The 25716-nt window shown below is 40.7% G+C and overlaps 1 protein-coding gene across 1 annotated transcript in view; it reads right to left on the bottom strand.

Moving 5' to 3' along the window:
* The window catches only part of NCKAP5 (NCK associated protein 5), a 906569-nt gene that overhangs the window by 64803 nt on the left and 816050 nt on the right, over positions 1 to 25716 (bottom strand). Inside the window, exons 10-11 of the mRNA XM_052635984.1 lie at positions 10714 to 10815; positions 5030 to 5218 (exon numbers count right to left, since the gene is read on the bottom strand). Coding sequence (XP_052491944.1) covers positions 5030 to 5218; positions 10714 to 10815 — 291 coding nt within the window. The remainder of the gene's footprint in view (positions 1 to 5029; positions 5219 to 10713; positions 10816 to 25716) is intronic.

Genomic DNA, 25716 nt, shown 5'->3' with positions numbered 1-25716 from the left:
GCCAGGTCCTGAATTAAGGAGTGCATGATATAGGTAAGTACAAGATAAGGTCCCTGCCTTCAAGGAGCAGGTGACCCAGGAGAAGTTGGGCTCAAGTACTGTAAGTTAAGGGAGCAAATGAGACATAGAAAACTAGTAGGTACTCTAGAGTTTCAGAGGAGGGAGACCACAGGTGTGTTTGAAAAACCACAAAAAGCATATAAGAGAAGTTCTCTCTATTCTTCTCCTTCCTTCTTTCCTTCCTTTGTTTTTATAACAAACTTAGCCCTAGAAAGATGGATGGGTTTGCCTTAGTTTAAAAGTAGGGGAGGACGTCCCTGGGGGTGCCGTGGATAAAATTCCACCTGCCAATGCAGGGGACACGGGCTTGATTCCTGGTTTGGGAAGATCCCACATGCTGTGGAGCAACTAAGCCCGTGTACCACAACTCCTGAGCCCATTTGCTGCAACTACTGAAGCCCCTGCACCTAGTTCCTGTGCTCTGCAACAAGAGAAGCCACCACAGTGAGAAGCTGGTGTACCACAATGAAGACCCAGAACAGCCAAAATTAAATAAATAAATAAATAAAATTTAACATATATATATATATTTTAAACTAGAGGAAACAATTTCCAGGTAGAAGGAATGGAATGGCAAAGACCCTAACTGGAAAAGCATGCTTAAGGAACACTTAGGGAATAAAAGACCATCTAGGTCACTGCAGCATTTATGGGAGGTGAAGAGGGTAAGAGGAAAAGTGAGTTGGTCCAGGCCTTATAGTCCGTTCCATTCTAACGACTGAAAGTTAGAATGTCATGCAGCTTCAAGACTTTATTTGATAGGCAGTGAATATCTATGAAATATTTATACACATAGAGCAGCTGGCCATTTGCCGTTAGAACCCATAGCAATGATTGACCTACTAACTTTGAAAGGTCAATTTCCTATTCTTCATATTTCTCCAAATACCAGTATTAGTTCTGGAGAAGTGACCAAGAAATGACATAGAAAAAACATGGCATTCTCCTCAGACATTCACATTTATCAAAATATTGCTAGCAAGAAACAGAATGGCAGAGGAGGAAACTCATGCTGGCCGAGCATCTGCTGTGTACCAGCCACTGACCCAGTACTTTGACTTAATTTCAGAACAAGACCATGAAGCAGACAACACCAATCCTATTTTCAGAGGAAGGAAACTGAGATTCAGCAAGATCTATCCTTTGGAGATCATACAGTCAAGGAAGAGCTAGTGCAAAAGTTTCAACTCTGGTTTCCTGGGCCCTTTCTATGACTCAGTTCTGAAGTGGCTGCATGGGGATCGGAACCAGGCAGTCTGGCTCTAAAGACTGCACATTAATCTTGCAGTGATACGGCTAGAGTCAGGCTTAGCCTCTGTTCTCCCCTCTGTATTAGTCAAAGTCATAATAGAGACCATAGGTTACTCCAACAGCCCTCTTCTGAATGAAAGTTGCAGGATTTAATCACAAACTAGCACTCAGGGAAATTAGAAGGCTCAGAACTAATGACTCTTTTAAAAAAGGCTGTATAATTAATGCTGAAGAATGTCTATGAATGAATCTGATACATGTTCTCAGTACCAATTTTGGCTAAGAGTTACAGCTCCCTTTGGCCTCTCTACTAGCTGCCCTGCTCTCCTGGGACCCTGAACACTCACGCATATGCTCATAAGGAGACGTCAACTCAATGTCACAAACTTACTTTGGAATTTCAGATTTTTACTAAGCAGTGGGCATTTGCCTGCATTTGCTTACACTGAAGACTTTTTTCTGTTTTGTTTTCATAAAACTGACCTTTGCTATCAACATGTCTTTTTTTTTCTATTTGTTATATGTATATTTAATTTTAAGTCAAATTATATATTCTGTTTGGAAAATTCTCCAGGGTCAGAAGTTGCTGTGGAGAGATCTATTTTGGTGATGCTTCCCTTCCCCCATTCCTTCTCCTCCTCTGCTGTGCCATTAAAAACTTCTTTGGAAAGCAGAAAAAAAAAAATCCCTTTAGTGGGTATTGTAGACTGACCAGTGAGTAGACTGCCACAGCTTGGGTTTCTAAGAATTTCCATGATTCTGATGTCACATGCACAATAAAGAAGAGAAGCCAGATAGAAGTACTCCATCAGAGCTTGAAAGGGGCAGATTTGTTCAAGCCGTAGAAGATGTGCTCTGCGTCAGCCCACCCACTTCCTTCCTGCCCACAGCATGCCCATGCTACGGTATGATGCATCCCCAGGGCCAGCAGCTGCAAAGCTCCCAGGGCCCAGGCTCCCTACCCTGTGAGATTAGCCACATTCCTCAATCTGTTTTCCACAGAAGGTTATGGTATTTAATAACTTGAGAAAAGTTGGAGACAATCTTGAAACCTGAGAAAGAGAAGCACAAATCTTCTGTTGGGGAGGTGGTGGGGTAGAGCTCCTCATTTTTTGCAGGAAAGTCAGAAGAGAGTTGCTCTGGAAGGAGGGTAGTGGCTGAATGATGCTGCTGCTAAGGCAGGAGCCTGGGTTTAATGTCCACAGTTCTTTTCTATTTCTTAAATAGATATCTGTTTCATGCGTTCTTTTTTGTTCTTGTTTCATTAAAGAACATTCTTGGTCTTATGGGAACAAATCCATCCCAACACCTGGGACTCTTCCAAGTTTTAGACTAATTCAAAGTCTAGCAGAATAGTTGAGGTTCTGGAGCCAACTGCTCAGTTCTACTTACTGGCTATGAGACCTTGAAATAAATGTGTAATTTCTCAGGACTTCAGGTTATTCCTCTGTGAAAGAGGGGAAATAAGAAAACCTAAGCAATAAGTTATCATGATCATTAAATGAGCTAGTGCTTATGAAGTGCTAACAACGCTGACACATGGTAATTACTTAGTAACTAGAGCCATTTTCCTCCATGAAGGGCAGGCTAGTGCATTTCATGAAGGTTTCATTTCTGCCTTTCCGTTTCTATACAAAATAATACTAAAAATAAAATACTTATAAACTACCAAAGAGCCAATGGTCATATATTTATTATTGTGTAAGCTAATATTCATGTGCAAATTTATATTGTATGTGTTTATTATGGCAGTTAATACTAAATGAGTACTTGGTACATGGTAAGAACTTAAGCTTCTAAATAATGCCATTTAAAATGTTTTAATAGGGCTGGGTCAGTTTGCTGGGTCCCTGAGAATTAAGACTTTTCTCTGGGGAATGTGACAGGCATGCTGGTACTCCATGGCCATTGTGAGTTGGGACTGTTAAATTTCTGGGTGATGTCTACCGGAGTATGTAAGAAGTGTCTTAAGAACCTTACGCCTTCTCTTTCAGGGAAAAGATGTCTCCAAAAGATCAAGGTTTGCTCTAACTGGAAAAATTTTAGTCAAAAGAGAAAAAAAAAAAAAAAAAAGAAGAAGAAAGGCTGAGAGGGAGAGAGGATTAGCTATGAATGAAAAGTGCTGAGCGAGGGGCCCTGAGAGCCAGCAATATTCAGACAAAGAGAGGGAACACACTCCCGACCATCTCCCCAGTCTGGTAAAAGCCAGGTCCCTATCAGTCATTATTCAGAACTCCGAACATCTTAGCAAGAACAGTTTTGACAACACCCCAGGCTCCGCACTTTGCATTTTAAGTCTGAGTCCAAGGGAATAAACTCTAAATTCAAGCTTGAAATCTTTTTCTCAGTTCTTGTTCAGAGTATGACAAACGTCCTTCCTCACCTGAATTTTCTGATAGTTATAGACGTTCCCTGGTTTTTTATACTTCTGACATTATAAACTAAGTTTATACAGATGATAGAAAACTGACCTCCAAATATTCAGATTCAGGGCTCCCACACTCTCGTACTCTTCACTTTTCTCTTTCTTTTAAATTAGTTTTTATTGGAGCATAGTTGCTTTACAATGTTCTGCTAGTTTTCAGGTGTACAGCAATGTGAATGTTATATTATACACATACTCTTTTTTAGATTCTTTTCCCATATAGGCCATTATAGAGTATTGAGTAGAATTTCCTGTGCTATAGAGTGAGTTGTCATTGGTTGTCTATTTTATACATTATACCAATAGTGTATGTATGTCAATCCCAATCTTGTTTTTCTTTAATATAAGGAAATTGTGAAAACAGCTATTCCAGATTCTTGACTTATACCGGTGTGCAAAGATGTTTATTCAAATCATGAAGAAATCTGTCATGTGAGCCCACTTAGCAGATGCGAGTCATTCCAGTCACAGGAGTTATTTAACAATCTGGTAAAGAAACTCCTGGTATCTATGTGGAGACTTTCACTGAAGCTATGGTGCTTGAAATCTACCATAGCATTCTCTCTCTCTACTGTACCTCCTTCAGTTTATAGCCAATTAGAGTTTTATGAGGCTATTGCATTGAACAGAGGAGGTCAATATATTACATTGCTATTTTTGAGCAGTAAATTTCCACAAAGCTAATGAGACTTCCAAAACTTCTGGTCATTTATTCTGAGAGAATGCACCCCTCTCCCTATTCTCCAGAAGAAAACCTTCTCTTTGCGCTTTCATAGGGTGCTCAGTCTGGGATGACTTGGCCTCATTCAGCCTCATTTGCATTGGACATCGACAAGTCTCTCCAAGCATCACAGCGATAGAGAATGTCTATAAAACTAATTGAAAATGTCTGAGTCAGTCTGAAGCATGGTCAGTTCCATTAGGCCAGGGCTGCCATTCCAACTTGATACAAGTCTGTGAACTTGGTGGGCTCCACCAAAGCACAGAAGAAAAACGTCTTTCTCTCCCAAACTCCCTCCCATAATGTCCTCATCATCTGAGATAAAGTCATCATTCCACTCCTCTCTGGCTGTATGACTTCTAGCAAGGAACTTAACCTTTTAGAGCCAATCTCTCCTTCTGTGCAATGAGGAAGATAATATCTCCCCCTATGGCTTTGTGAGGTGTAAAAGAATAAGGACTCAGCAAATGGGTGTTTCCTTCTTGGCCTCCCTCCCGCCTTCCGCCTTCCTACCAGAAGAGGCTTTTTTTCTGGTTCCCTCTGATGCTGCAATGCCCCTGAAGGAGCCTTACCCTTTTCCTGAGGTTCTTTCCATCATGCCACGTGTAGGAAGAGCCGCTGGAATACTCGCTGCAAGTGCTGGAGAGAGAGAGCTCACTGCTGCTGTAGCTGCTTCGAGGGCAGAGATGACCTGAGACGGCAATCCCCATGCCAGGGCATTTCAAAGCAGGGGTTCCTGCTTTTGTGTTCAGCTGGCAGCCCTGAAAAAGCAGGACAGCTCTGAGCTAGGACTCTGCTTAGGGGAGAAGAAATATCAACTCAACATCATAATGAGGGAGGCATGAATATAGTACTGTGGTTAGAAACGCAGACTTTGGGGTCGACAGACTAGAGGTTTGACTCTTGACTCTGCCTCAGACTAACATGTGTGGGAAATTATTAAATCTCTTAGAGCTACATCTCCTTTTCAAAAAGTGATAACGCTGCCTACCAAATAGGGTCACTGCTAGGACCAACTGAGGTTCTAGATGAGATGCATGCAGCACCAGATCCAGCTTAGAAGCAGGTGCTCAATCAGTGAGCTGCCATCAGCATTAGGCAGAAGTATGACCATAGTAGTTTCTCATTTTATCCCATCACACTGATTAAAGGATCACATCAATATCAAGTCATGAATCTAATGTGACAAAAGGAAGAAGACAGAGCAACTTCTTTGGCTTAAGAGTTCAAGGGCATGCGCCCTGGACTGGAAGTCTAGCAACCTGGCTCTCAGGCTATACGTGCCACCAGATATGAGATACAGAGCAGAGAAAACATTTAACTTCTGTGGATCTTAATGTCTTCCTGTGTAGGGTGGGCCAGTTCTACCAGATTACTCCTATCGTCCGTATGGCTCTGATAACATCATTGTAAGTCTGGGATCAAATGCCCAGGAAATTATGTCCTGTAGTGAAACACCAAAACGAAGGAGTCAGGAAGCTCTGCTGTACAGATTCCAGGACTTTTCAGGTCAGATCAGTTGGATGTTCAAATGATAAAGAGTTTCACATCAAACAGATCTGGGCCCTGCAGGAAGGATCCAGGCAGTTAAAATTCTAGTGGGTCTGCACAAGGCACAGGTGGCAAAGCCATAAACACCCAGCACATCTTGACAGCCACATTACAGGCCCCTAATGTAACAGATGATGCTCCACTAACTGGATGGGCTAAATTAATTCAGCATTCCGATTGCAAGAATGGAATCTCTCCATTACAGTCTCATTCCTGTCCCCTATCTAGAAAAGCTTTGTCTCAGAAACTCATGGATGGGGGAACCATCTGTCTTCGTGTCACTGGCAGAATGGCAAAGCCTCTTACTTATGCACTTTATTGACACTTTATGGGAGCCTTTAGTACCTGAGTACTTATCACTGTTCTCCAAATGCAATTCTAACTGACGATGACTAAACACCAGTGTGGTGAAGGAAGGTGATACTGTTCTGGGAGCCTCTGTGGTCAATAGCAAACCCCTGCATCAGTACAGAGGGCACGTTTAACCTGCTCTCTAATCAATATCCATAATGCTTAATAATGTTAGATTTTCAATATCAGGCATCTTCCTTGCTATTGATACTTCATTTTGGCTGCCTAATCATCTCTTAAAGTGGTCTGAAAATGCCAGGGAATTTTACTACTCTATTTTTCCCCCTGAAATTTGGCTCTAAATATCGCTGAAAGGAGAAAGTTGTCTTAAAATCCAGCAATATCTATTGATTTATGATCTTGTTTATTGCCAGATGCAATTTAGTTAAAGGGAGTTCATGTTTATGTCTCTACAGCTGCCCTCCACACATGGTCCCAGTGTCAGGAGAACAGGCTGAAGGTTTCAGCCACTGCACACATCTGGAACATGCCAGAAACAGACTTTCAGAAACAGCACATCACAATCCACTTCTACTTGTGTGCTTTCGTTCTTCTCCATCCCATTCTCTGATATTCTGTTACTTGAGTCAGCAGGGTGGTGGTCTTTATTTTGGATGACCTCTCCTCTGAGGCTTTCCCAAGGGCTCAAGCAGTAAAGGATCCACCTGCCAAAGCAGGAGATGGAGGAGGTGCAGATTCAATCCCTGAGTTGGGAAGATCCCCTGGAAGAGGAAATGGCAACCCAATCCAGTATTCTTGCCTGGAGAATCCCAGGGGCAGAGGAGCTTGGCGGGCTACAGTTCACGGGGTCGTAATGAGTGAGACACAACTGAGCATGCACCTCTGTTCTGATGGTTATGTCTACCATTCAGGGAAATATTATGTCTGTGTCTTTTGAGGCCATCAGATCTAAACTTCTCCAGCAGCCTTTGCACACACTGCACAGGTGTTAGTCACTGTTTGCATTCTACTTTTCTCCACAGTGCTGAAGCTTATATGTGATTTCCCTGTCTTTCCAGTCTTCACCTTTTCACCTCACCCATTACAATATACCTATCTTTATAACTCAATTCCCAGGTTTTTAACAAATATGCTTCTCTGTCCTGTTATCAACCCTGTGTGCACCTCTGATAGATGCCGGATTAAGATGAAAGGAAACTAGAACACAGAAGTTGTGCTAGGAGAGAAAAGCATTGTTATCTCTCCCTTGACCTTGAACCTGAGATGCCCTGACATGACAGAGGGTACTGTGAGGAAGTGGGGAAGGCCCATCAATGTTATGTGGAGGTGGGCAGGGCTGGGGTAGTTAAATAGAAAAGTATCCTTAAGCCAGGCTTTTCATACTTCAATATTCACTTGAGTCATCCCAGATCTTGTTAAATATAGATTTGATTTAGCAATTCTGAGGAGGGGTCTGAAATGTAGCATTTTAAGAAATTCCCAGATGCTTTGAGGCTGCTGTCCAAGGCCTGTGCTTTGAGTAGAAAGTCCCTAGCTTAGGAAGAGCTTTGAGAGAGGATAACCTCTCATGTGAATTACCTGGTAGAAAGCTGTGTTATCTCAGTCTGACCTGGGCTGTGCTGAGCAGGATGAAGGCAGGGGTCTGAGCCCTCCCTGGGGGCAGAGTACTGGAGAGAGGGAGTGTGTGTATAGTGGGCTGATTACAGAGTAATTCCTTGACAAGAAGAGGAAGGGGCTAGTCCTCTCTACTGGGAAATTCTCTCACATTTCCTGACCTTGGACAATTGATGTTGGAATTTAAGAAGGGACTCAGAATCTCTGACATCATGACTGAAAGTGAGCTCCTTTTTCCTGAGGTTTCCTCCCTCATCAGCACATGATTATCATCAGGATTATCTGCTCATTTATAAGGTCATTTATAAGGTTTAAATCCTGGCTCTCTCACTGGCTAACTCTTTGATTTGGGGAAAATTACTTTATTCTTCCACACTTTAGTTTCCTTTTTTCTAACCGGAGATAATGAAAGCTCCAATCATATAAGATCAATGTGAAGAGTGATGGGCCTCTGGCAATCAGTAATATGCTTCTCAGGTGGTGCTAGTAGTAAAGAACCCGCCTACTAGTGCAGGAGATGTACGAGACTTGGGTTCGATCCCTGGGCTGGGAAGATCTCCTGGAGGAGGACATGGCAACCCACTTTAGTATTCTTGCCTGGAGAATCCCACTGACAGAGGAGCCTGGCAGGCTACAGTCCATAGAGTCGCACAGAGGCAGACATGACTGAAGCCACTTAGCATGCAGGCCTGCATGCTTAATGACACTAAGTGATTATTAGTAACAATAAAGTTTAGTAACTTTTAGGTTTTGCTACTATTACTAAAAGGTTTTTTTTAGTATGTGTGTGTCTTGGCTCTTCAACAAAATTGTACTTTATGGCTTCCCTAAGGGACTCTGATGCTGTGGTGTTGGAGAAGACTCTTGAGAGTCCCTTGGACTGCAAGGAGATCCAACCAGTCCATTCTGAAGGAGATCAGCCCTGGGATTTCCTTGGAAGGAATGATGCTAAAACTGAAACTCCAGTACTTTGGCCACTTTATGCGAAGAGTTGACTCACTGGAAAAGACTCTGATGCTGGGAGGGATTGGGGTCAGGAGGAGAAGGGGACGACAGAGGATGAGACGGCTGGATGGCATCACTGACTCGATGGACGTGAGTCTGAGTGAACTCCTGGAGTTGGTGATGGACAGGGAGGCCTGGCGTGCAGCGATTCATGGGGTCGCAAAGAGTCGGACACGACTGAGCGACTGAACTGAACTGAAGGGACTCTGTATTACCTTTACCATGCCATCATATCTGATGCCTTGCACATGGGATCTGTGATGAGAAAGAGTCGAAAGTGGATGTACTTTGTTTCTGGGGATCACTGATGTGACCTGGACAGGCACACTAGCAGGTACTTATCTCAGCTCTCATTCTCCATCTCTGCCATGTTCTTCTGTGGCTGTGACAAGAAAATTACTTAATTCTTGGGCCACATATTTTAGAATAGAAGACAGCCAGAGCAGCAGAGATCTCATTATGGCCCCAAATTCTCAGCAGGTACTGTGTTATGTACATGTCATGTTATCTCATTTAATCCTCACCACAACTCTCAGAAATAGAACAGAAATATCATTCTTCTCATTTTCCAGATGGGGAACTTGAGGCACTGTTAAACTGAAGCTTTAAAATCTTATCCAAGGTCACCCAATCAATACAAGGTTCTGATGTCAGCCCCAGGTCCCAGCCTCTATGCTATAGCTCTAAGTAAAGCCCTTGACAATAAGCAGAACTCCTGGACATATACAGACTGCCAAGCATCCTCCTGAGAAGAGTTGTAATAGATAGTTATTATTAATAAAATTCTTGTTTGCCTAAAGATGTATGTTGGTCTCCACTGCAACATTACCTTAATTATGTTGATTGAATTGACAAAGTACACTGTTTGCACTATTCAAAGCATTTTTTTCCCATAGTGTATTTTAGATTACCACCTTGAAGCACTCATATGCTTTAACATCCTTATTATGTGAAATGCAATACAAAATCCACAATTTTAGTTTTTTTTAAAAAAGGAGAGAGACAGAGAATGAAGGCAAGAATTTCTTGGATTAAAATTTGCGACTTAAAAAATTCCTGATCTTAAGGCCACTTTTTATATTGGATGGCATTAGGGTCTTCAAGAATGTTTAAAGGTGACAGTACTCCACTGACATGCAATTCCAGTCTAACTTGAGAATATTCACTTTTGATATAGACTCTCCTAGCTATACTTATAAATTTAGACAGTAGACTAAAAGGCCAGTTATTCACAAATGCCCATCAGTCATTGTTTTAACACTAATATTTTTCATTATATATTTGACTCTTGTATTTTTCAAGCTATCTTTTTTTTTTTTTTTTAATGTCAATGAGAGTTAAAAAACCATGCTGGTTAAAGTTTTGCAAAATAAGCACAAAGCTAACCCTCGCTAAAGAAAAAAAGTACAGCCCATGAATTTTTAACAGTTCATACATAATATATCATAAAAGTAAGATGAGTAATATGGGACATGGGCTTTAATAAAAAGCTCCTTGACCATTTCTCTGTGACTTTGAGATATAATCAATACCCAAAAAAGGTATCTTGGGGACAAGGCAAGATTTATAATATTTTTGCTGAGAGTGACATTTTCTGCTTACTCTATCAGCTGGGGGATATGATGCTGAATTGCAGAGAACACAAGAAAGGAAAGTATTTTTATCTATCTGACAACGCTTCAAGGATGCATTTTATGGTTCACTTGTGACATCACATTTGATGGAGGAAAATAACCACCTGAACAAGTATTCTGAAGGCGACAGGGAAACTCACATGCATTTCAACATCAGTTCGTGAGTGCGTCAGACTCTGGCTTCTTTCCACATCTGAGAGTAAATCCCCGGATGAAAGATCTAAGATGCGTGAGTGAAGTTTCTGGATAAAAACAGGCAGAAACTTTGAACAGTGTTGATTTAATTGCTTGTTTCAAAATCCTGCCTCAGACAGGTAAATCTCAAAAGAATTGACATTTCTAGATTAGCTAACACATATCCTAACCCCAAAAATGTTTATCTGAGGTTATTAGTGTTCTATATATACACATGTGCAAATTACAGCTTATAAACAATAATCACACTTTCACAGTCTGTCAATATGCATTGGAAAATAAGTAGTAAGGAAAAAGAAACAGTAAGAAAAATGTGAATACCCCAATACACTTATTAGCCAGCATGAAAATTAACTTTTGATATTCACATTATGAAACACTCACCATTTTAACCTTATTATGTTGAGCAGTGGTTAAAATTTGAGCAAATAATTATAAAAATGACCTTATTTCTAAACAGCATTGATCTTGTGAAATCTTCCCTTGCACACATTTCAACTCAAAGTCATTAATGTCATCTGTTAGGAACAATTAATGTGAATAGAAAATAATTGCATCAGGGATCTGGGGACTTGGAGGGTTTCATGCATTAATATTCACATGCTATTCGATTATATACTCAATTCTTTATTTCAGTTTTGCTTGGGTGGCCTCCTAAACCAGGGACATTTCACTATATTAATCTTTATCCTAATTACTAAGGCTTTTCTGTGGACATTAAATTTGATCTGTTTAATTGCAAATACAATAAAACTTGTGATTTATGTCTCATGTTTCTGCTAGGCTGATGACATTTTTAAAATGGTACTTGCAGCCTGGTTTGTCTTGGTTACAACTTTTGTGACTTCAGACACTAAAAAATCGAATTGAGTAAGTAAATAATGTGACTGAGATGGCTCCCTCACCTCTGAAAAGTTTTTCTATTCCTTTGTCTCCCAGGAAAGGCCTTGCTGCATGCTGATGTTGATCTGGGAAATGACTGATTCTCTGCCATTAATTCCTGCTAGGATCATCTTAGCGGGCAGGGGTTTGCCGGACAGTCACGTTGTCCCAGCAGATCCATCATGTTGTCAGCAAGGATGTAAATGCCTCTAAAATGAGGCCTGTTTTACTCTGTTTCCCATTTGACTTTCTTCAGGTTCAACTCGTGTGAAAGCCCTACGTACGTGGTTAGTTGGGAAGTGGCGGTTCAGAGGTTAGTCATGTCTAACACTTGTGATCCTGCAGACGGTAGCCCGCAAGTCTCCTTTGTTCATGGGATTTCTGAGGCAGGAATACTGGAATGGGCTGCCATTTCCTTCTCCAGATCTTCCTGACTCAGGGTTCAAACCTATGTCTCCTGCATTACAGGTGGATTCTTTATTGCTGAGCTTGGTTAGTCAGTCACAACAAATTCTATTCAGCTCTCAGGATGAGCATGGTGGTAGGGCTGAGCTGCAACCAATTGCAAGAATAAAGGCTTTTTTTTTTTCCTGCTATGCATCAGTTCTCCTTCTTATCAGTGGAGCCTCAAACCATTTACTTCAGACTTATACTTTTGCTTCTCTCAACCTGTGTTTGTGGAGTTACTTTTATCAAAAATAACATAAATAACTGGTTGTTCATTATTTTGAAAATGCTAGTTTCTCCAAGAAACTTAAGACATAGGTAAGTAGAACCAGGATGTTGTTTTGCACAATTTCTATAATGCTTATCTCAAGCATTCTCTAGAGTATGAGTTCCCCGGGACCAAAGATCCTTTAAGACCCAAGACTTGTCAAATGTGAATGCTCAGTAAGTAACTGACTGATGCTTCTTACAGCCCATAAGGAAGAAGCTGTCTATATTTTCTCCACCAAAATCTGGGTTTTAAGGACTGAGAGAGTGCCAAAAAAATGATAACATTCTGACTTAAGAACACATTTGTCATTATGCAGAGAGTCCAAGAAGTTATGGGAAATGACATTCAACAAAAGAAATGATGATTTTGAGTGGTATATCATGTGATTTGGGGGAAGAGTCCTTATAGATTAGATATCTGACTTCTTATTTGGTTAATGGTTATATTTCACTCCTTTTTACCAGATATATGCTGGCATCATTTTGCTTTCAGGATGAGTATGTGTATATATAAACTCATCGTCCTAAATGATGTTATATTTTATTTTATTTTTATGCAAGTGGTCAGGTTTCCCAGGTGGCTCAGTGGTAAAGAATCTGCCTGCCAATGCAGGAGATGGAGGTTTGATTTCTGGGTTGGGAAGGTCCTCTGGAGGAGAAAATGGCAACCCACTTTAGTATACTTGCCTGTAAAGTCCCATGGACAGAGGAGACTGGTGGGGTTCAGTCCCTGGGGTCATGAAGAAGAGTTGGACTAAGCAACTGAGCATAGTCAGTTTTCTCCACTGAAATATGTAGAGTCATGAGGGAGAGGGTAAAGATCCTAGAGCAAGGGGACTTGAGTTTTAGCCCTAAGATACAGGTTTTATCAGATCTGGGGATGTAACTGAATCTCTTTGTCTCAGATTACTTGCCAGCCACAAAAGGATGGAAGAAGCTACTTAACCTACCTCTCAGGTAGGGAAAGGTACTGGCATAGTCAGAAAGGATAATAAATAAGACAGCATGGTGAAATTTATAGTCTTATATCAATTAACTGTCATAACTGATGGTAATTTCTTAAATGTTAAGGTATAAATGAATCATTTACTGTTATAGTTTCCACATATGTAGGGAAAATAAAAATTGACTTAGATGAAAATAAAATCTACTTCTGTGTTAAGGCTGTAGGTAAGAAAATGATAGGTAAAGATCATCCTTTCACATATACACATTCTTCACGGTTTAATTACCACAAAAGCTCACCAGCCCACAGGTGTTATACTTCTTATAATAAGAATTTTTATGAAAGGTTTATATTATATATATACATATATATATAATAAATCATCAAAGGAGGAGGGAGAATATCACTATTCAAACTGGGACTGTGATATTATCTGGCCATAATTCAGATCTCAGGGAAAAGTAGGTAAAATGTATACATAGGGAACTCAAAGTCAGAAATACATATTCACACACACGTGTGTGTGTGTGTGTGTGTGTGTGTGTGTGTGTATGGATTTTCAGCTTCATGGAGAAGAGGCTACTTCGTGTCACTATGCAGGAGGAGGGGTGAGGATCTGTGAGATAAGTGGTGGTGCAGCTCAATCCACAGTTAGAGTGCATGCTCACACCAGAGTGAAGAGACCAAGGTCAGCTCTGGGGACCTGAGAATGCCAGAGCAGCCAGGGTCAGAAATACACGCCGCGTTAATGATTTTGCGGTGGGTTACTCTGTCGTCTTCAGTCAGTCAGCTGTATTTTCTATTTTACAGTTTTGAATCTGTAACTCAAGGCTGAGAAAGGCTGCACTCAAGGCCAGTGGTCCATTATCCAGCGGGATGGAGGTGGAGTGGCCCCTTCACAGTGGCAAGGCTGGCTCCACAGCTCTCCAGCTAATGAACGCAGCAGAGACTGGGAATGATGTGCAGGCAGCCATTCAGAACGGGGCTGGAGGGCCACTTTGCCATTTTCTGTCTCTTCTCACTCATTGAGCTGCAGATCTTCAGATGCTGCGTCGGCTTGTGGCATTTAACAGAATTCTACCTGTGGGTTTTCGCTCAGTACTGAGATGATGTCTCAACTGGAATGCAGTGATTGCTGAGGCCAGGGAAGCACTGAGTCCTCATTCAGTGCTACAAGGTGGGGTTAAAAAGTAGATTATCTGATAAATGTGGGTAACATGGGAAACCATGCAGGAAAAAACAAGCAAATAGGGTGATGAGGAGCTTTTGTATATTTACTGATGTATTCCTTGAAGTTTGAAAAGGAACATGTGATTTTTTTTCACTTCAAGATGTCAGATGTAAAAAAGGAACATACAAAACACATCATTTAACCATTGTTCCCTTATCTTTATTCATACTTGGTGAGAGAATTAATCTGGTACCATAATCATTCATATAAATTATTCTCCCTTTCAACTAAGAAAACAAAATACCTGTAAAAAGGAAATTATGAGAGTGAATATGGTATATATCTGATTAATGGACTCTACCACCATGAGTAATTTAGGTTCAGCAACAAAAGGTAGATGTGAATCTGTGTTTTTAATCTGATCTGCTTCAATTCTCTTGATTTACTCAGCCTTGGTAAATGCTCTAGTAGTGATATCCTGAATTCTACCCTGTCCTGTTTTATATTCTCTAGAGTTCTTTCTCTCCTTGTGGAAAAGGTCTCTCAGTCAAAGGAGATGGCTCCTCTGCCCACAATTCTTGAATTCCTGTTTTATTTATGAAGTGAGGTCTGCTATTGCCAAATGATCCAGGGCTAAAGCTTCTTTACCGACTGTATTTTCCTGAATTCTATTATCTATTTCTAAAGCACTCTACCAACATTAGAAGGTATTTTTCTACTCTCCAAAAATTTCATAGCAGGATATTTAGAGGAGGAGTAGAAGAATTTCTTGGGATTTGCCCACTCACAATTGGTATCTTTGGTCATTCAGCACCCTCTGCAAGAGACACAGTACCAGCAGCTGCCCCTCGTCATTTCTTGTGTCTAAGCTTATGCTCACCTGCTCCTGCTCACTCCCTTGTGGAGCACTGCTGCTCCTACTAGCTTGTGAGTTGGTTGCTTATTTGTACTTGGCCTTGAGTCAGGCTTCTCCGATGGCTCAGTAGTAAAGAATCTACCTGCAATGCAGAAGACTCAGGTTTGATCCCTGGGTCGGGAAGGTCCCCTTCAGGAGGGCATGGCAATTTACTCCAGTATTCTTGCCTAGAAAATCCCATGGACATAGGAGCCCGGTGGGCTAGAGTCCATACAGTTGCAAAGAGCTGGACATGACTAAAGTGACTGAGCATGCAAGAGTGCTCCCTCACAGAGCTACTTGTTATAGGAAAAGTGGAACACCAGAGGACAGTCATGTTTCAAGTATTGAGCCCCTGGGACAGCTGCCAAGTGAGGGTCCGTGGCTTCATGCAGGAAAGAATTCAAGAACGAGTCATAGCAAAGTGAAACCAGGTTTATTTAGAGAGATATATTCCAAAAACAGAGTATGGACTGTCTCAGAAGACGAGAGATTGCACCAAAATATAGGGTGGTTAGTTTTCACGGGCTGGGTAATTTCACAGGCTAAAGAGTGGGAGGATTATTACAACTATTTTGGGAAAGGAGTAGAATTTCCAAGAATTGGGGTGTTACCCACTTTTTGGTTTATATGGTCAGCCTTAGAACTGTCCTATGTCTCATGTACATCATGAGAATTGCTGGGCTGGATGAAGCGCAAGCTGGAATCAAGATTGCTGGGAGAAATACCAATAACCTCACATATGCAGATGACACCACCCTTACAGCAGAAAGAAAAGAACTAAAGATCCTCTTGATGAAAGTGCAAGAGGAGAGTGAAAAAGTTGACTTAAAACTCCACATTTAGAAAACTAAGATCATGGCATCTGGTCCCATCACTTCATGGCAAATAGATGGGGAAATAATGGAAACAGTGACAGACTTTATTTTTTGGGCTCCAAAGTCACTGCAGGTGGTGACTGCAGCCATGAAATAAAAGGATGCTTGCTCCTTGGAAGAAAAGTCATGACCAACCAAGACAACCTATTAAAAAGCAGAGATATTACTTTGCCAACAAAGGTCTGTCTAGTCGAGGCTATGGTTTTTCCAGTGGTCATGTACGGATGTAAGAGCTGGACTATAAAGAAAGCTGAGCGCCTAAGAATTGATGCTTTTGAACTGTGGTGTTGGAGAAGACTCTTGAGAGTTCTTTTGACTGCAAGAAGATTCAACCATTCCATCCTGAAGGAAATCAGTCCTGAATATTCATTGGAAGGACTGATGCTAAAGCTGAAACTCCAATACTTTGGCCATCTGATGTGAAGAACTGACTCACTGGAAAAGACCCTGATGCGGGAAAGATTGAAGGCGGGAGGAGAAGGGGATGACAGAGGATAACATGGTCAGATGGCATCACCAACTTGATGGACATGAGTCTGAGTAAGCTCCAGGAGTTGGTGATGCCTGGCATACTGCAGTCCATGGAGGTGTAAATTGTTAGACACGACTGAGCGACAGAACTGAACTGAACTGAATGGTCTACTAGAGCCTAATGAGCCTGATGAAGCTTAAGGTCTACTAGAAGTAAAATCTTCCACCATCTTGGGCCTAGTAAGTTCTGTTTTGCTGTTGTTTGTTTATTTATTTATTTGCTCTGTGGTTTTAAAAAAAAATCATATCCTATTCTTAACGATCGTGTCATTCTTTTGATGGCTGTACCCTGCCACCTTCCTGCCTGTCTCATAGTGGCCTGAATCTTAGGCTGATTTCTTGGATGAAGAACTTACTGCTTCTTTAGCTGTGGCTTTGTTTTCAAATTGTCCTCTTCCACCTTAGAGAGCTGATCTCGGCTCAGAACTTCCAGAGAGCTTCCTAGAGCCCCATTCTTGCTCTCTCAACTCAGCCCTAGGTTGGTCCCAGGTGGTGTGTTTCATCTCCTTTAATCCCAACACAAGGGAAGCAAGTTTGGAGTGTGTAATTATGAAATCCTCTGAGCATCTTCAGATTTTGCCAATTCCACAGTTTTCCTGTGATGAAATTTAAACCTTGGCTATCCACTGTTACAGGGGTGGAAAACATGTGTGGTGGATTTGGTATATGTTTAACAGACTTGTTCTAAATATGGCTTGAATTAGACATCACCAAGTGAAAAGCCTTGTTCCTTCTGTTGAGTAATAAAATGATTTTCACAGATATGCGCAAGGCTCTGAAAGGAGGTTCAAGGAAATCTCCTAAAATGACTTGGAGCCTGATAAAGATAATTTTTCATTGGAAGCTTTACTCACCAAATGACCATTCAAAAACCCCAAGTTTTATCTTACTGACACACTAGATTTACATTTTTACTTATATTTTGCCACACCCAGAAATGTGATTTTTCATCAGCCCTTCCAAATCCCATCAAGAGATATTGTGGCAGACCCTTGGTTCACATTTCAGAGGTTTCATTCCATTCCATTAAGAATTTATCATAAAACTGAATATTATATAACTGTGTATTACATAACTGAGTATTATATGGTCCTTTCTTAGATTCACAAAAATTTGAGCCTAGGACAAATGTTTTTGGATAAAAGCTAATGTTTAATTCTTATGTCATTATTTCTATTTGGGGATACAAAGATAAAACATTCTAACTATTTGCATTCGGTCATCCTGCCAATGCCAGAGCATGCCTTTTGAATATTTTCTTAGAGGTCTTTTAAAAATATGTCCATCAAAATTTGATCTCATTTCAGAGTCTAAAATTTTTATAGCTATTTTTTTTTTTAGCCATCTACAACAGTCCTTGCTGCAATTTTTATTTTCCATGACAACTTTCAGATTTTCCTCACATAACCATTTTTCTGTGCCCTTAGTGCATTCTCTTTCACTCTGGATGGTGCTTCTGCAAATGACATGGTTCTACATCCTCTTTTCTACTTTTCTGGGATCCAAGGTTATAAAATGTTTTGAAACAATTATTTCAAAGCTATATTCAAAACCTTCTTCAAGGGTCCCTGCTGCCATGACAACCTAATTACCCAGTGGCTGCCTTAGGGAGCATTTCGTTTGGTGACTAGGAAGTTTATGTGGGGCTTCTGCAGCTTAGACTGATGACTAGAGTGTCTCAAATCTGTCCTGTTCTGAAATCCCATGAAGAGTGCCCTGAGGTCCTGCTGGGAGAGGACCAATGAGACATGGATTAGGATGTAAACAGCAAACCATGCTCTCAGGAGTCTCCACTCTAATTAGTCCAACAAGAAGCATTTATGAAGCATCTACTATGTGAGAGTCCTAACTATGAACCATGAACAGACTCAAATAAGCTCATTAGTGTAATCTATAATGTGAATGAGGAGCCTGGACACACTGACGAGAAAAAAAAAAAAAAAAAAGAAGCATTTTTAAGCCAGGATATACAAGAGAGATGCAGGAAGAGTAAGATAGAGGCAGAGGTGGAGGTGAGAGTAGGGGTCAGTGTGGCAACACGGTTAAATATGTGCTGATGCGCTGTGGGCTGTGCTCAGTTGCTCAATTGCATCTGAACTCTGTGTGACCCCAGGGACTGTAGCCCACCAGGTTCCTCTGTCTGTGGAAATTTCGAGGCAAGAATACTGGAGTGGATAGCGGTTTAGACCCAGGGATCTAACCCACATCTCTTGCATCTCCTGCGTTGGCTGCCAGATTTTTTATCATTAGCGCCACCTAGGAAGCCCTATAAATAAGATAATATTCTGTGCAAAAAAGGTTTAGGTCACAGGTGCTTAGGTCTCCCTGTCAAGCTCACAAATTGCTTGGTCTCCTTACATAAAACAAACAGGAAGGAATCGTAAGTATTTAATATGTAACAGCCAAGTGACAGAAGTTCGGAAACAGTTTGCAGAGTGAGTGAGGGATTAGCCCACTCAGACCTGGGAAGAGCCAGTTCCTAATGGTGATTCACACCTGCCTCCCAACCCTAAAACTCTCTGAAGCTTCACTTTTGTCTTTTTCTGTGACTCTGATCTGAGAGAGGAAGTGATTTAGCATAGTCTGAGCCTATTCTGGGATCTAAGAAATACAGAAGTGCCTTGAAATTTCCATTTTTATCACTAATTACTTTAACAGGTACTTTAATAAGTGCTTTGCAATTGCCCCTGCTGTTTTGTAAAATTATCTACGCTGCATTTTACATTTTTAATCAAGCTTTATTTTTGAAAAATCTCCTGGATTTCTGAAGGTTTTTGACTTTTACATGTGGGGGGAAAATTTTTTCCTCTGATTTCACAGAACTAAAGGGATTAGGGAGAAAAACAACTTGACCTTCTATTTTTTGCCAGACTTAATAGAAACTGCACTGATGGTCACTAGAGTCCAATACTCTGTTTATTAAGAAGAAATGATTCACCTCCTGCCCTGTGATGGAAAGGAACGCTGAGTGAAGTCCCTTCCCAGGTCTTATCTCATGAATCCTCACACTGCTGTACAGAAGAAGGTAACTTCTTATTTTTAAGGGTGAAGAACTCAAACAACCGAAGCTAAAGATGGTATCCAGAGTCATAAGGATATACTCCAGTAAGGGGAAGAAGCAGGATTCTCTCCCAGGTCTCCCTTACTATTGAGTTCAAACTCTACCCCATTCTGTTCACTTATCCCCTCAAGGAAGGAAACAGCCTCACAGGTATCTTCTGCAAGATGAATTGCTTCAGTTCAGTTCAGTTCAATTGCTCAGTCCTGTCCGACTCTTTGTGACCCCATGGACTGCAGCACGCCAGGCCTCCCTGTCCATCACCAACTCCCGGAATTTACTCAAACTCATGTCATGAGTTACTCATTTCGTCTAAATTCTAAGCCCATAATTTATGCTATTCCCATTAAGTGAACGCTGTTGTCTTGGGAATTTTCTTGCCAAGATCTATTCTCAGAGGCAGATAATAACTAAAAAAGAAGTATTCATAACAAAAACAGTAACAATAGCTGTGACAACTGATTAAGCTTTTTTTAGCACTAAGTATCTATTTTCACAAATTTTATCATTGTAAATCCTTATTGCAATTCACAGTAAAGACCATAATTATCCCCATTTGCAGGTGAAGAAATGGTGGTTCAGAGTTAAAATTATTTTCTAAGGTCATATAAATCATACTTAAATCCTAGGCAGTTTGACTGAAGAGTTCAGACTTAATTCTACAATTAAATCTGATTAATGATAGTTTCGTGGAAACAACTTATTAAAATAACTATTTAAATTAATTAGACAAGACAATTACACAGAATTAAAAAACAGAAATAACTCTAAGTACAATGTCACAGCTTCACTTACTATACTGAAACATTAATTATTAATTTATTCAAAAGTGTACTTTCTTTATGATTATTAATATTATTATTGATAATATTTTTGGTATCGGTGATATTTCCTTCTTAGGTCTGTACGTTCTTTTCAGGAAAACACAATTTGTATATAAATGTTTGGAGCTAACTAAAAAGTAAAACTAAGGAATCAAGATTGCCGGGAGAAATATCAATAACCTCAGATATGCAGATGGCACCACCCTTATGGCAGAAAGTGAAGAAGAACTAAAGAGCCTCTTGATGAAAGTAAAAGAGGAGAGTGAAAAAGTTGGCTTAAAGCTCAACATTCAGAAAACAAAGATCATGGCATCCGGTCCCATCACTTCATGGCAAATAGATGGGGAAACAGTGGAAACAGTGTCAGACTTCATTTTTTTGGGCTTCAAAATCACTGCAGATGGTGATTGCAGCCATGAAATTAAAAGATGCTTACTCCTTGGAAGAAAGGTTATTAGCAACCTAGATAGCATATTGAAAAGCAGAGACATTACTTTGCCGACTAAGGTCCGTCTAGTCAAGGCTATAGTTTTTCCAGTGGTCATGTATGGATGTGAGAGTTGGACTCTGAAGAAGGCTGAGTGCCGAAAAATTGATGCTTTGAACTGTGGTGTTGGAGAAGACTCTTGAGAGTCCCTTGGACTGCAAGGAGATCCAACCAGTCCATTCTGAAGGAGATCAGCCCTGGGATTTCTTTGGAAGGAATGATGCTAAAGCTGAAACGCTAGTACTTTGGCCACCTCATGAGAAGAGTTGACTCACTGGAAAAGACTCCGATGCTGGGAGGGATTGGGGGCAGGAGAAGAAGGGGACAACCGAGGATGACATGGCTGGATGGCATCACTGACTTGATGGACATGAGTCTGAGTGAACTCCGGGAGCTGGTGATGGACAGGGAGGCCTGGCGTGCAGTGATTCACGGGGTTGCAGAGTCGGACACGACTGAGTGACTGAACTGAACTGAACTGAAGGGAAAAATAGCAAGGATTTATAGAGTGCTCGCTACATGTCTTGCTAAGGCAAAAAAAAAAAAAAACTCAAGATGCTATTTTTTCCTTATTTAATCCTAGGATCATCTAACAAGGGAGAATCTATGAGTTCCGCTTTTCAGATGAATAAGCTGAGGAACAACAGGAGTTAAAGAATACACCAGGTAAGGGATTTGAACCTGGAAAGAGACTTCAGGGTCCCTCATGACGTCTTTTGCTACTATGTTCTCTTATTTGGGGTACGATCATGAACAAATGCAGCCTCTGCCAACAAGGTGCTTGTAGAACAAGCCACTGTACCCTCAGTGTCACGTGCCATGGGAACATCGGCAAAGGGCTCTAGCAGGGCTCCTCCCAGGAAGAAATAGCTAAGTTGAGATTTTATGAACAAGAAATGATGATGCAGGGGAAGAAGCCAAGAAAGAAATAAAGGACTTTTGGGCAATACCTACACAAAAGGTCCAGAGATGAGAGAGAGTGACACATTCCTGCATTCAGCTCAGCAAGACCACAGCAGCAAACTTGAGGAGGAGCACGGTGAGAGGGACATCTCAGTAACAAGGCACCTGTGGCAAGTCACACGGGGTGAGCAAGTAGTGGAACCAGGATTTGAACCCGTCACTCTACAAAACACATGCGTTCTCTCCCCTTCCTTTGCCCATCACACATTTTCCCCTAATGCTGAACATGGCTGCTGGCCTCCATGACCCCTGTCCATGTAAACAAGGCCTGGAAGAAGACACTAGAAGGGTCCAGAGGAAATGTGGCCACAGAAGGCACATACAGCTTCTAGCCTTCTCATCAAGCTTCTTCCTAAAAGGGCTGCCAAGGAGTTTCACCCAGGATCCTCGCTCATGCTGCATGCTAGGGCTGTCCGAAGAGCTGCCCGTGCTCCAGAGACCTCTAGGCACTAATCCTGAAGACCTAGAGTGACTCCTCCTATGATGCCAAAATAGTCCATGCATCATGCAGGCTGCCAGCAGGAAACCAGACCTGCGCCCTGCTCTGTTCTTGCAACCACTGTGAGGGGATATTAACATCAAACGATTATTGCTTGACCATACACGAGATTCTTCTAGAAAAGGAAAATGTCTTGTCAGTGTTTGGAAGAACCAAAAAAAAAAAACACCAATCATGCGGAATTATTTATCAGATGGGTGCTGCCTTACATTATTAAAGGAAAAGTGAGAACAAATGAAATGCAGAGTTTTGGAGACTACATAACCACTGGGACCTTCACAGGCGCCAAGAGTCACTCTCACAATATTTCCCTGCAGGGGGGCTGGGGTAAGACACAGATCAGAGTGGATGAAGACGACCTCTGTGATGAGCCCTCCTCTGCATATTATGGCTCGATGCCCTGACTCTAATGGGACAAATTGCTGGAGTCTCATTCAGTTTATAACATTTGTGAAGACATATCAAGCAAGGCAGTTTCTGGCTGAATGTTCAGCGAAGGCCCATAGTCTCAGCACCTTTGGCAGTTAATACTAAGTTGTGCATTATCAGGGTCTCAGACTCATGACTTTATTTGGCCTTATAGGTTTTGTTGCTACATATCTGAGACATAATTTCCCTGGAGTTACATCCCCACAGCAGTTTTTTTTTTTTTTTTTTTTTTTAATCCACTGTTACTCTACCCCAAGGTAAGAAATGCCTCACGGTATTATAAACAAGCAGTTGAAAATTGTTATTTATGTGGCTTCCTAATAGCAATTTGAAATATAGCACATAAAATTACTAGCTTACAATACTGTTCAATATTAACAGTGGGAAGGGTAATATGTAAAACAGACATTAAAAGATTAGCTGTAAAATACATTTCACTGAGCTAAATCATTTCTTGGCAAATGGCAGTTTCCAGCTATTACATAGGATTTATCAAGTCAAGTGGATTTATTTTTATTTTTCTATTAGTTTGTTAAATATATTCTCTATTTCAATTTCAATTTTGTGTGTGTGCAAATTAGGACAAGCTGTTAAAAACAAAATCTGAGATAGAAATGACATCAAAATTGTTTCTTGGTTTCCCCAGAAAACCGTCCAATAAGTTGACTACAGACTCAGCTATAACAGCCAAAAGAAAAGTACATGATATGAGATTACAAACATCTATATGACATTTTAGGCAGTTTATAACTGCATCAAAAAGGCATATCCTCCATGAGACATAAAACAATGCTTCCACTGTTTTTGCTTCATATTTGAAAGCACAGAACACTTTACTTTCATCAAGCATGTTCAGTAAACACTACGAATTTGTGAACCAGGCACTGAGAAAGAAGGTGAAAAGAGAAATTCCTAGTCTTTTAGAGTGGGAATTATCAAGTATTAAATGAATATTTGATGCATAAACACAAATAACATAATCTCTCCATTTTCTTCTAAGATAATCACCAGTTACCATAATCCTAAAATTATTCTGTTCTCAAATCACTACAGATTTATTAATTTTCATAAGTTGCCTTGATGGGAACTTTCTTAAAAGATGCAAACTAACCTTCCTGTGAGTTTCTTTTCATTTGATAACATATGCAACATTTTCAATCTCAGAGAATACCAAAAACGGGTTTTGGTTACTGATTTATAAATAACTATTACAAAGAAATTGGTTATAGATCTACAAATATTACAAGGCACTACAGAGACAAGAAACCATCCCTTAGACTAACTTGTGAAACTACAGGAAAATCCCAATTGCCAAGAATTTTTATTTAGAATTCGAGATCCATTTTGAACACTTGTTATTAGTCAGCTAATTTTAAAGACAACAAATTTCTTCTCAGACTATGAGTTGGGGACCACAAATATTTCTCCTCAAATGCCCAATGTTCACAATTTCAGGGGCTTCAAATAATTTTTTTCAATATAAATCTCTACTTTCTTGTTCAGCTCTTTTGTGTGGGATGGTGTAGATTTTTCATAGATATTGATACTTTTCCATTGTTTGAAAACTAATGAAATAAGAAACCCTCTAATTTGAATGTACAAAAGAATCATCATTGTGTCAGATGGTGATATTAATGTACAGGAGTTTATTGAAGATTGGATGTTTAAGGGAAGAAATTTCTGAATTTATAAGGTTATGATAGAGACTCCATTCGTTCAAGTGCTTGGGACATATTACTCAGTAAACGTTAGCTATTTTCAGGATCAGTGACATAATTTACGGAACCCAGTGCAGCGGTTCATTTGCGAAAAACATATTAAGATTTTAAGATGATTTGGGACAGGGGGATATCAAGCACAGGCCCTTCTAAGGCTTTACGTGACTGCACAGGTTCACAGCCACGAAGTGGGCCCTGACTATCATCTTCTTTGATAATCATTAAACTCTGAAAGATACCCATAATCAAGCAAGGATACAGTTTGTTAACTTTACTAAGCTTACTGGGTTAAGAGTGGAATTTTGAATTTTAACACGTGCTCAGTCATTCAGTTGTGTTCAACTCTTTGTAACCCCATGGACTGTAGCCCACCAGGCTCCTCTGTCCATGGGATTTTACAGGTAAGAATACTGTAATGGGTTTCCATTTCCTTCTCCAGGGGATCTTCCTGACCCAGGCAATGAACCCATGTCTCCTGCGTCTGCTGTATTGGCAGGAGGATTCTTTACCTCTAGCGCCACCTGAGAAGCCTGAATTTTGACATAATTTTTATTAACAGAGTAGCATGCATTTCCCCACCTGTTTATCCTCAAAAAGTGACACTTGTCTACCAGTGCAAACCAACAGTAGTTATGAGACAGCTAACATGAGATCACATTCACTGAAGAACCACCACTTTGGCAGCACATAAGTAATAACGACCATCTGCAACGTAAGACTCCACATTCCAAGAAGTGCCAACAGGGTATACCCCACTGAGGTACAAATAAATGCAAATAGCAATGGAAAGAGAGGTAAATATTCCATGAATGTCAGTTCTGTCAATTCTGGGTCACAGTTGCTTTATAATCAGAATGTTAGGGTGACTTCAAAAGTTGCTGCGTATTTTCACATATTCCCCTTCGTGCCCCCACAGGAGGGCCACCCATTCTCTGAAAGGAACTCCTGCC

This window comes from Budorcas taxicolor, chromosome 2, assembly GCF_023091745.1.
Source record: "Budorcas taxicolor isolate Tak-1 chromosome 2, Takin1.1, whole genome shotgun sequence".
In the NCBI taxonomy this organism is placed as follows: Eukaryota; Metazoa; Chordata; class Mammalia; order Artiodactyla; family Bovidae; genus Budorcas; species Budorcas taxicolor.
Note: the sequence above shows the minus strand (reverse complement) of the source record. Positions and strands in the feature narration are given on the sequence as shown.